At 39.8% G+C, this 12976-nt stretch overlaps 1 protein-coding gene across 9 annotated transcripts in view; it reads left to right on the plus strand.

The window, feature by feature from the left end:
• The window catches only part of NPAS3 (neuronal PAS domain protein 3), an 853174-nt gene that overhangs the window by 109328 nt on the left and 730870 nt on the right, over window positions 1-12976 (plus strand). For 6 of the 9 annotated variants that reach the window (XM_027065563.2, XM_027065562.2, XM_053224352.1 and 3 more), the window contains exon 2: window positions 761-850. The exons of the other annotated variants lie outside the window; for them this stretch is intronic. In XM_027065563.2, coding sequence (XP_026921364.1) covers window positions 761-850 — 90 coding nt within the window. The remainder of the gene's footprint in view (window positions 1-760; window positions 851-12976) is intronic. 9 annotated transcript variants of the gene reach the window in all.

Here is a 12976-nt window from a genome sequence, read left to right on the forward strand (position 1 = left end):
AAGAAATTTTCATTTGAAGGAAATGGTCAGAAACCTCACAGCATTTTTATGTCTATATAATGCAGGGAGTCTCAGATGAATTTATATGCTTAAGTAATACAGATGAAAATTGTATCAGCCTTTTTCCCCTTTTTGCCTTAACTGCCAAGAAACCTGGAGCCACTGTAATCAGCGCATCTCAGGTGCCTGTTAACATCTAACCTGTGCTCCCGACGGTCTCGCTTGTGTTTTCCTCCTTAATTGGGTTTAGTTCTGAAAGCTGTATCATATCCCTTTAGAAGTCAGTAGCATACAAACTCTCTATAAATTGAGTAAAGCTGAAAATATATTCACTTTACTAAGGTTTTATAGCTAATTTACCGTTGCCTACAATCGTAATGCATGATCGAATTAATGACAATCCTGTAACAAAAACACTAATGACTTTGGTTTTTAACATTTCCTTTAGAATATAATCATGGGGATTGTAGAGTGAGTTAAGCTTTAGACCTTATGTCTTTCTTTTCTTCCACTTTTATGACTCTGAGATAAAAACTTTTTTTGTTGTTCTCATCAAGAATGAAGTCTTCTGTTTTCTCTGCTGCAGGTTTCTAAAAGTGGAAGTTAATGTTCTAAAATGTATGTACACATTGCAACTATGTATATAGCTCAAAAGCATAAAAAGCAAAAGATATTAAATTTCAACATACTTGTTATCCTGCATTCCGGTCGACTGTAGAGAACCTCTAGTCATGTCTATCTGTTTTTGATGCCTCTACAGAATAACTGCCCAGCATCCTCTGCCCAACCAATCAGAATGTAGGAAAATCTACAGATATGACGGAATCTACTGTGAATCTACCTACCAGAAGTATGTTGAAATCTTTGTGAGTCTTCCTTCTGGCTCGTGCATCAGTGCTTGTGGTTGCCAGCTATTCAAAAATATCCTTGTATTGAAACCTTATATTTCTCTCATCAAGTGGGGAAAAAAAAGCCAAACCAAACAAAAACCAACAAAATTTGCCTTTGAAATCAAGACCGAAAAAAATGTTTATACTTTTGAAACTGTGGTCTAAAAGTTTTTTAAAATGACTATATTAATAAAGCTCTTAGGTAAGCTTCTTTATATTGCAATAAACAAGTACTTATATGCAAGAAAATCTCGGCAAAATACATTGCACAGGTGCTACGCATCTTAGGGATTTGAAAGGTGTGTTATGTATAAATTAGCTGTCACTTTTTTTCAATCCTGTAATGGAATGATGAGTTGTAATTTGCATAATCCTTTAAGAAGTCAAATTATACTGTCATGTAGCAGACTTAACATGCTAGCTAAGATTTCAGAGCTTTGCAGCTAATTACTATGTACCTTACAGGACAGTTAAATTGAAGTTGAGTCCTCTGCCTTTGCTGCCATTTGCTTTGTCCATTACTTAACAGAATCTGCACTGTTGGTAATGAGGTGTTGTTACTATCACTGAAGTAAACACTCTTCTCTGGGAAGGAAAGGCATTTTAATGTATCATAGCTTGACTTGTGTTGCTTTTGCTGAGAAGGAAGTTTTTGTTTTGTTTTGTTTTGTTTTTAACAATAATCTAAATTGGAGTCTTCCAAAAAGCTTAACACCTAGGCTTTCCATAAAAGTTGTGGAATACTGATTGAAGCAACAGTAACCATTAATTAATTAAGTTATTCTGTAGAAAATAGAAAATAAGTTAAACAGTTACCCTGAAGGCATTAGACTTTCCAGATAGACTTTGCAAATATACTTCAGTGTGTTTTTTGTCTTCAAACTCTTAACTTCTTTTGTAGTCGAGTTCTGTTATTGAAAAAAAAATACCCTTTTTCCTTAAAAATCCTTTTTTGAATGCAAGCTGGTGAGTTCTACTTTCATTTACTCCTCTGATTGGTTGTACAGCATTTTCTTTCATGGTTTCCATTTTATAATCAGCAAATTCTGGAGCCAGTGAAGACTGCTCTCTAAAGGGGACATAAAATGGATACTGGATGGAGCTGGGATTCTTCCCTGTATCTTTGCTACTTATTTCTTTCTGGCTTCTTGATATTCTGTTGTCTCGATAGCATTATTCTTTTCATCAGAATTGGTTTCATTATAATGCTAAATTGTTACTGATTATTTTCAAAAAAAAATTCTTGTTATCTGTGAGTCATCCTTATTATGGCTCTTGGTGGTCAGGTTCCTGTAATTTGCTTGTGGTTTTGTGGCTTTGTTGTGATTCATGGATACTTTGAAAAAGCCTTTTGCTGTGTAAGAAGGGGGTTCTTTACGGACCATCTGAAAGCAGCAGTTGACTGTTGACCATTCAAGTAATTGGAGGCCAACGGCCAACTGTTGTTTATTTGTAATTAAGCCAATTTCACGTGTCTGAAATTACTATCAGGTTAGGGGTGGAGGCTTGTCAATTTAAAGTTGGGAGCCTGGATGAGGTCTCCAGGAATTCAGCCCACAGAAAGGTTACCCTTCTTACTGTAGGTATTATCTCAAGACCTGGCTTTTTTTTTTTTTTTTTTTATAAAGAATTTGTGTTATTTGTAGTCAAGGTAGACACAGTAGGCAGCACAGCTGTGACTGCCAGGGAAAGTCACTAGGGGGATATTCATAACAAGGAAATATTGGCAAATAAATGATGAAGAAGGGGAGGAAATCTCCAAGATGTTAAATTGGAGCACTGTCACTGAGATGATTAATGGTGTTGTGTATTTTAGTGAAGACGCTTATCTGGATTGTCTTGAAACTATAGTGTACATTTAATAGCACCTATAAAAAAGCATGTGGTGTATGAACACATTGAAGAGAAAAGTCCATGGATTCAGCTTTCATTTTCCTGAGTGAGTATTTTCTGCAACTCAGTCTTTGGTTTTTGGTTATTAGAAAGCTGGTCTTAGTGTATGTTATATAGTAGAAGTATGTATATTTTATATAATAGTAATTGGCATTATATAGCTCCTTTTCCAACAGGACTGGAAATGTTCTTTTTTTGTGAAAACGATGGGTACCTTTTCAACACTGTTGAATATTATCAATAATAGGGAAATGACGATTGCTCGGATTTGCCTCGTTTTCCTGGGTAAATGGGCAGGTTGGTCACAGGGCCACAGAGGATGAAGGACCAAATTTTCGTCAATGATGGGGTCGGTACAGGTTTCTTAAAAATTTCTCTGTCAATTTCGGGTGAAGGGGGGGTTGTCGTGGAAGGGACTCTAGCTTTCACTTGGAAGCCATGACTATCCTGATTCTATGTAATGAATTATCACTTGCCTTGAAGGATCTTTTGTCACTGATGGCAGGTGCATCTTTAGACACTTATTTAACCTTATTGGGCCGCAGTAATTACTACTAGACATCGGGATAGATGTAGACTAATGACCTATAATTGTGTCTTCAACAAGCTTAGTCTATTTCAGCACTGTTTCTCAATTTTGGGATCTCTACCCAAATGGTGGGGTACGAATCCAATTTAGTGGGTCAAGATAAGAATGAAGAAAAAAAGGGAAAAGAATCGAGAGTTTTAGTGCATTCCATATATGAGAGTGTGTTTTATCTTGAGAGGCTTCTGTTTTTGTTTTATGTGTTTGTGTAAGTATACATCACGTGTGTGTGCATGGGGTGGGCCCTGAGGTGAAACATCTCTTAATATGTGTTTTTTATCTAAAAACTGATGGAAAGCTTCTGCAGTACAGTTGGTAGATAAATGCATAAATATAATAATGTACAGGTATTATGTCCTTATGTGCTCAGGATACAGCAGATTATAAATAAATGGTTGGTGATGTGAAAAGGGTTCGGGAATGAAAAGGCTGTACTCTCTGGTCCCTCCTATCAGAATGTGTTAGTGCCAACTTGCATGGGCCCATGAGAATCCATTGTATGTACATATTTCCCATTCTGTGATCCCTGACCTCATGTTAGTAACTGGAAACTGGGCAAAGTATTTGCACTATGGAAATTGGAAAGTGCTGCAAATTGGGTGCCCTTCTGTCTGCAACTAGTTGTTAAATATTTACCGGAACATCACTGTTCTTAATCCTTCCCACTGTAATTCTACTGTTTTATAAACTGTGAATTTGCTTCTATTTTAACAGAGGTTTGACTTGAATATTACTGGGAATTATTAAAGTAAATAATTTGAATTATCTTAAAGTACATAGGAATAGAAAATTGTGATTAATTCAAAATGTCTATAATTAAGAATTATAAAACGATGGCAGTTATCCTAACTTCTTACATTAAGTGCTCATGATGTGGCCAACTGAAAACTTAAAATTGTCATTGGTGATAATGAATTTTTTGGCAAAGGGTAGGAATACAAGATTTTCAAAAACACCATAGTGTTGGGGCAAATTTTGACGAAACTTAAGCACTTTGGTAAGTTCTGAAACTTATAGAACCCATACCCTTTGCTCCATTGTAAGCTGTCTTTAAGTTTGTAATCATATTTCTGGATTTTAGTGAATTCATCTGTAAAATAGTTGGTTTGACTGGGAGATGCAACAGTTCTTTCCAATTAAAACAATTGTCTTGTTTCCTGTTTCCCCACAAAGAAATAAAAGCAGTATGGAGGGTCTGAGAAAAGACCAGACATCGCCTCCATAGTAACTATGATAACTTTAAACTTGTAAATGAAGGCAAGAAAATGCTTGAGTTGGAAAGGAAATTTTCATGGACATGAGAGGAGTTTTACCACAAAATACAGTGGAAATCACCTGTGTTAATATGTGAATGCAAGAGAAGGAAACTAGAAAGGAACAAACTGAGAAAGGATTTCATAGCCTCCAAGGTGGACAGAGTTCAGCTGTGTGGTTTGACACGACCGTAGCTGTGTGTAAGAACAACTGTTTGACTGAAATTTCGAGAAGACTGCGTCTGGGGAGACGGGAGCTCAAGTGACTAATGTTCCTTGAGCACATGCCAAACTGTTGTGACCGCCTCTTCAGTACCCATTGTAAACAAAGGGCTTTAACCCAGGGTTCTTAGTCTCCAAGTGCAGCCAAGATTGAGAAGGTGTTTGTCACTGATGAGACCAACTAGAGCGGTCACCGAAAGAAGCCATTGGCAAAATGGTGAGGTTTGTCTGTTTTCTGCCTCTGCATCCAAGCCCTTTTACCTCTGAAATTCATTCCACCTGGATACCTGGTTCATGTCTCATGCCCAGGCCCTTCCCCACAGGCATTTTTGTTTGTACCCCTCCTTGCAGATCAGGTGTTGTTAACTGATAATGTTGCTCTTCTCAGGACCCTTTGCATTTTAATAAGCACCTTGCAGTGAAAGAATTCGAGCAAAAAGGGAGTTGTTCTCCAATGGAATGATTTCAGATACCATGACAGGATTGGAGAGATTAATTTCAGGCTAGAAGGTGATGTTTTCTTCCTTTCTTGATGAGACACTCAGAAAGAGGGCATTCCCCTGCTCAGGGTAGCGTTAAGGCTGGCTTTGGCCAAAAGGCATGGGTTTGGAAATGGGGAAAATCCAGACTCAAAAGAGAGAAGGAATTATCAAGGTCCAGAAGAGGAGAATGAGTGAAGAAGGAACTCATCAGTCATTATCAGCTATGTTGTGCCAGACAGAGTGCTAACCACTTGCACATGTTATCCCAATTAAGGAGAACAAGACCGGTTCCTTGTCAGGCAGGCTGCTGGGGGGCTGGGGGGTTGGATAGGTGGTCACCTGTGTTGATGGGGAGGGAAAGGTCAAGGAAGCTCTAGAAGCAGCAGCAGCAGCAGCAAATTGTTTTGATTGTTTAACCTGATTGATTGATGGCAATTATACAGCCCCCATCCACCTCCCCCCCCCCCCTCGGGCCCCCGCCCCTCCCCCCCCAGCCATTGGAATAATTTATGCCAGTTGTGTTTGGATCAGTAAATAACGAAGAATTGAGGAAAGAGAAATCTACAGTGAACTTCATAATGAGGTCTAATAGAATCTGCATGTTAAACAGACATTGAACTTTGTAGCAAGAGCTGCTTCAAGCCTTTAAAAATCCAAATGAATTCTGAATTCCACATCATGCCTTTTAGACCTCAGCATGGTTTCTGGTGCTTTCTCCCAGTTAATTTTAACATCACACCAATGATTTGGCCTGTAAATGACTTGCAGTGGTGTGTCTGAGGAAACTGGATGGTGTATTATTTAGGGCTAATGCCAGAGTAGCTTAAAAATGAGCTAATGTGTTCATTCCTTTAACAACTATATTTTGATCGTCATCCATGGGTCAGGTGCTGTTCTGCCTAAAGTGACTTAGAGGTGACTAAGAAAACCTCTGCCCTGCAGAAGCCTGGAAAACTGATGGGAACTAGTAATTGGGATTCTGTGTAAGAGGTGTCTTGAGTGAGAAGTAAAAAGTACAGAAGTGGTGCCATGAAAGGGTCATCCTGTAATAGTGGAGGTGAGCCCTGGGATCTTCATGGTGGAAGGGATTTTGATTTGGGGGAGAGGTGCTTGAGCTAGTGATTGGGGCTAAAAGGTGGGTATTTATGGTGCACTGAGTTGCAAATGATGTTCCTCAGGAGTTGAGGGAAGGGGAAGGGTGACAGGAGTTGAGGTTGGAGAAGAAGGGGAAGCAGAGGCATTAGGGTGGACTGCCATCTGGTGAGAGCCTTGGAAGAGTTTTCAGTAAAGGAAGGATGGGACAAGGACTGCAAGGCCGAGGACGGCTCTGGAAGTGGCTCAGACCTGAGACAGGAAATGTGGGAGAGTGGCCCACCGGGTCAGCCTGTCCTCTGAGGTTAGAAACTGAGTTCATGTGGTTTTCATGGAGAGTGGGGCAGTCGTGCTGTGTTGGTTAGTTTGAAGTGATTTTTGACTTACAAACATCTTGCAGGACTCCAACGGTATGAAATCCAGTTCAGAACCTGTCTACAAATTAATTGCTTTTCCTGGCTTGAGGTGCTCCATATTTTTTTGTATTTTTTTTAATGTTTATTTTTGAGAGTATGAGTGGGGGAGGGGCAGAGGTGGGGGCGGGGGACAGAGTATGGGAAGCAGGCTCTGCACCAACAGCAGAGAGCTTGATGGGGGCTCGAACTCAGGATCATGACCTGAGCTGAAGTCAGATGCTCAGCTGACTGAGCCATCCAGGTGCCCTGAGGTGCTCCATATTTTGTAACTCAAAATAGAGTGGCAGAGAGTAAAAATGGACAGGCACAGGAAGCATGATTTAAAATGAAAGAATATTAATTGGCTTTACCAGAGTGTGTATTTTCATTAGAGAAGTGCCTGCCTAGATTTTTAAAAAAAATTGGTTACTGACACACTTGTGATATGTATGAGACCTCCCCACACCCCCAAACTTGAGAAGAGAAGGCAAAGGTCAAGGTGAGAGGAATAGAGCTACAATGAACCTTTTGTAGGCATGCTGTTGAACTACAGTGTTCTGAATCACTAACGGTGGTTTCAGAGAGACAGGGAGACTAATGTGCTTGTGCCCAGATCTTAAAAATAATACAGCAAACTAAGTTATACATAAACGGTGGTTTTAATAAATTTCCACCTTAACAGCTTATTCTGTGTGTTGAGTGTGTTCTGTGTAGATGTGTCTGGAGTGAATTTTTGGACTCAGTTTATGCACTAGAGTGGAAGAAAGAGGCTTTAATCTTTGTGAGCTAAGTATTTAAGAGATCCAGAAGTCCAGGGGTGCCATCCAGGCACTGGATGGCTCAGTCCATTAAGCATCTGACTCTTGGTATCAGGGTCGTGAGTTCAAACTCCACATTTGGCCTGAAATCTACTTAAAAAAAAAAAACAAAAGAAAAAAAGAGATCCACAGGTCCATGCAGTAATATTTAATCATTGATAGAGGTGGTTAAACCATCTGGAGATGGATCTGAGTTTGATCCTCTCTTCGTAATTATTAGAACTGGGACCATAGCTAACTTACTTAACTCTCAGAGCTTCTGTCTTCTCAAGTCTGAAATGGGGATAAAAATGAAAGTTGTCTCAGCTCTTCTGAGAATCAGTGGGCTAATGGCTTGACCGTTTTTAATATTTATAGTAAGCTTGGGTACTAGGTATGATTATTACTACCATTTTACAGATGACGGGGTCTTAGAGGGCTGGAACAACTCACTCAAGGTGAAGAAGGTAGGATAGGGTGAAATGTGATTTAGGATCAGCAGCCACATGTGCTCCCCCACCCCATTCCCTTGCCTGTTTTTGTACGTAAAGTTTTACTAAGACATGACCATACCCATCCACTTAGGTGTTGTCTGTGACTGCTTTTGTGTTTTAATAACAGAGTTGAATAGAGACTGGGACCAAATTGCCTACCAAGTCTCAAATGTTAACTGTGTGGCCCTTTACAGGAAATAGTTGACCCCTGCATTGGACCTCAGTCTGTTAGACTATGGAGTCTAGGGTCCACACCACAAAAACACTTAGTATGGTGCTTGGCATATAGTAAGTATGCACTGAATGAGTATCACTTTGTTCCTTATCTAACTTAGGGTACAGCTGTTCATACCAAGGAACTCATGTTGGCAAAATGGAAACAGTAAACATTCTACTTCCAGTAGGAGAAGCCATTATGTCTGTGGAAATAGTGAATTACTAAAGGAACACTTTGTGAATTTTGTGTTCTATTTTCCACTTATTACTATGTTTTATATAATGAAGAAAGAATTTATTTCTTCATAGCATTCAAAGTATAATATGTCATTGAAGGGAATAATTGTGAACTTGAGTGAATATTCAGAATCTGTTAAATTAACCTCATACCCAAGGAAATTTCATGTTCTTGAGAAAGGTAAGGACATTTTTGTTGATGAAAACTGCATAAAAATAGTGTAGAAATGCCACTTGTGGTATTATGACCTGTTGATCAAAAATAAGTATAAGCAGTGTGTCTAGAGCAGGAAAAAATGAAAAGGGTCTATCCCTTTTAATGAAAAGATTTAAAATTATCATACCTTTTCTAATAGTCTTCGTCACAAGAGGGGGAGGAGATGATGGTTTCAGCTTGACCCTGCTCCATTTTATTTCCATGCATTTGTCTATTACGGATTCTGGGAACTCCTTGTCCTCTGCTAAGTAAATGCCCTCGGGTTTGTGTTACTGTGTTGCTTAGAGAGCACACCATGTGTCCAGTCAAGTTGTATTGAGGGGATAATCTTGGAATTTGCTTTGACTAAGCCCAGGGCCATGGCTCTGTGTTGATGAATGGGAGATTCCTTCATTGGGTTCATTGTTTTCTCTTGGAATAGCTCTTGTTGGAATAAAATTGCAATACATTTTTTATCCTGGAACATCTGGAAAGTGCAGATAAATAGAAAGGAGAATGTGAATGTCTTTTGTAATTGTACCACCCACAGATAGCCACTGTTAACAACTTGGTGTGGATCACTATACAGAACTGTATGTTGATACACATGTCATCTTGGATACATTTGTATCTACATACATGAGCATTTTTCTTGGGGATTCCTCCCGAGATTGTCTGAGCTGGGAAACTTCTAACTTGTCCACAAACAGCTTATCTAAGGGAAGCTGGAAGCTGTATATGTTCACCTTCCACATAGAAACCATGTTCTGTAGGGATCTCCTTTCACGACTTTTTTTTTTCCGGTTGTAGTTTGTATCTTCCTGCTGAACGTGTACCACTTTATTGTTGGGGGAATTGAAATTCTTTTTCTTGGGGGGAAGACACACACACAGGAGAACTCCAGCAAGAGCTAGTGATATTAGTGGCATTAATGACAGATTTTTAGCAGAAAAATCTTTCCCTACCACCTAATTTTTTAAAAATCTAGTTTGCAAAACTATTTGTAAGTTACAGGATGAAGCTGACGGTGAGAAGGGTGTGTAGTGGGTTATAGTAACAAGGCCTTTTAAGATGAGAACATGTACATGGATGAGAAGTAACTGCTGGGTGCTGAGGTGGAGTTTTCTGGTCATTTATCAACTCCTTTTCTCACATGCTACATCTCCTGCATCATTCTCTAAAGTACTTATAAACAAGAGCTCTGTTTACTTTGTAGAGCTTTGAGATATTTTGATCTAGTTTTCAAAGCAGAGAGAAGTCTGGGTCCTGGGAGGATTTTGGTTCAATGACCAGCATGTAAGGAAATCATTTTTAGGTTATTTTTCCCTTATCAAACTTGAGACCTTTGTGATTCACTTAGTAGTGTGAGGGTTCTTTGGAATTGACCGCTTGAGATTTATGTGATTAAGTAGACCATCACTGCATCTTATTTAAAACCTAATTGCCTTTCCCTCTCTCCCAGTCCAGTATATACAATCTCTGCAATACATACGAAAAGCAGTAGTAATTATATAGAGAGCCTCATTCTTTGCCTTTTTTCTTACTTGGTACCAGTTGAAGAGAGTTCTGTTTCTTTTTTCTTTAAAAAATTTTTATTTTCATTATTAGGTTTATTTTGAGAGCGAGAGAGCGAGAGAAAGTAGGGGAGGGGCAGAGAGAGAGGGAGATACAGAATCCGAAGCAAGGCTCCAGGATCTGAGCTGTGGGCACAGAGCCCGATGCAGGGCTTGAACCCACGAGTGTGAAATCATGACCTGAGTCGAAGTCGGTCACTTAACCAACTGAGCCACCCAGGCGCCCCAAGGAGAATCCTGTTTCCTTCACAAGCAGCTGTCATCAATAGAATTTTAACCAACCTAGGCTTTCATAACAGCATCATTTTCTTGACCACTGCCTGTCAGGGGTCCTCCGTGTGAATCACAGCCAATTGCATGTCTTGGCCTTGAAGCCAGGAGGTACCTGGTCTTCTTCTTGATGATTCTCCTCTACCATTTTTAACTCCACTAAGAAAGCTGTTTTAGGAGTACAATTGACTGTATGGGTCAGTCAGGAACGGAGCCTCCTATCTAACGTGTTGTAGACACCAGCTGGATTTCCTGGAGAAGAACACATTTACAGAAACTACAGGAAGGTCTTGGCTCACTTCCAGGGAAGGAGTATGCTTTTCTAGGGACTACCTAATTATAATAGCGGATTCTCATCCCCCTGGAGAAATTCATCAGGTGCCTTAAGTCTTAATAACTATGAAAGCAGTGACCTTCCTGTCACGGTGTTTTTACAGGGAGAGGTTTGGAGACCCATTCAGTAGGGAGGAGGGTGGAGGGTAGGGGAATTTCTCGAGTGCTTGTAAAATTGAGGATCAATAAATTCATCTGATAGCAAGACTGTTTACCCTCTTTGCTCAATGCCGTTTTTAGGAGCTAGTAACAAATTTATGAGGGTGGTAGGAATAAAGAAAGCTGACTTTTTAAAAAAAATTTATTGTACTTGAGTAATGTCTTGGGGGAAGGCAAGACTAGAAAACTTAAATTATAGGCCAGCAGATTTTAAGTAGAATACATTTTTACAAGGATCCAGTGGCAAGTTTGGTTGACTGGCACTACATACACCTTTATTGGCTCTCTTAAGGAGAAGTTTGCCAGACACAAACGATTGGCTCTGAGCTATAGAGAAAAAAGGGAATGAATACAGCTGCTTTTATTCTTCCATCCACAGGAAATACTCGTGGATGCTGAGGTTTTACGTTATGGGGCAAAACTGGTCCTTATGGGGACAACAGAAATTTGAGCTCTTGACCATGAAGTTTGGGTCCAACTTTACCATTCATGTTTCTGTGTTGGCTGGTTTTCCATATGCAGTGAGATACATGAGGCTGAAGTCGGCACACCAATTGGGGTGTTCTTTGGCCTCTAGACATTGCTATAATTGACCTCCACATCCGTACTGGAAAATAAGTAGGTAATACACTCATTTGGCATGTGAGAAGATGAAGGCTCAGAGATTACGCAGGTTGTCCAACTGACACAACTAATAAGGTTTAATCTGGTAACTATTTATAGCAGACCAGTGCAGTGTGGCCCAGCAGTTTATCCACTTTCAACTGGATAATGTGGCCCCTTGGAGCAGGAGGATACTTGACCTCAAAAAACAAAAACAAAAACAACAACAACCAAAACCAAAAACATAACCCTCCACCTTCTGTTCAAGGGTAGTCTATTGAAATCTATTTCTGTTAAAAAAAAAAAAATACCCTGAGAAACTGAAAGCCTTCCCTAAAGAGGAGGGTAAGTTTATTATATTTGAATGCTAGTTATTTAGTGTCCTTTATATGCAAAGCCAGTTGTGTCTGCCCTTTAGAAATTTAATCTGTTGTTACACTGCAGTTATGCTAGAAGTGGACGAATCTCCAGTCCTCTTTGCCAGCTTGAGTTTTAGATTTCCAAACTACTTGAGGTTTCTGCTTGTGATTTGCTTTACATCAACTGCCACATGTAATGACCAACAAATTTGCAAGCACTTCAAAGAAAATTCCCAATTAATCCTTAAGACAACCCAGTGAATTGTTTTATCTCTATTTTTTTTTTATCGAAAAACCCAACAAACAAAAAACCTTTGGATCTTACAGCTTTAATGATGTGAAGGCTCTCCCCCAGCTGCCGTGTGATGTGGTCCACCTGCAGAGTGACCCTTCCTCCTCCCCCATTCTGAAGCTCTTTGCTGGACTGCGCAGCTATGCCCCCAGAACAGAGCTCTCTATCTTACCTAGAATGATCTCGTACGCTGCACTTTGGTTTCATCTTAATTTCTCTAGCCATTTGGGCTTGCTATTGGACTCCTCTTCCATTCTGCCTCTCTTGTCAAATACCCTGTTTGTAGCATGATTTCTTTTGTAAAGACTTACCTTCTATTCTCATCTCCCTGACCTGAGTTATTATTTTATGCCTAGATTGTTGCAGTCTACTGTTGAGTCTTGTCTCCTATCTCCTTCAGTTTAAGTAAAATGCTGCAGGCCCACTGTACACACAATGCCATGCAAGGGAATACAAAAATATCTTTCTGGGCTACCTGTAGCTACCAGATTAAAATATTTGTAACATGGTTCCTAGCTCAAAGTCATCAGCAGCTCATTCTTAGGGCACGGTGTTGGCAATCTTAGCTTCATGTTCAAGACCCTCTAGTCTTGATCTGGGCTGCCCCTCATCTATCCCCAACCAAGATACCCC

The sequence above is a fragment of the Acinonyx jubatus genome, chromosome B3 (genome assembly GCF_027475565.1).
Source record: "Acinonyx jubatus isolate Ajub_Pintada_27869175 chromosome B3, VMU_Ajub_asm_v1.0, whole genome shotgun sequence".
NCBI classification, from domain to species: Eukaryota; Metazoa; Chordata; class Mammalia; order Carnivora; family Felidae; genus Acinonyx; species Acinonyx jubatus.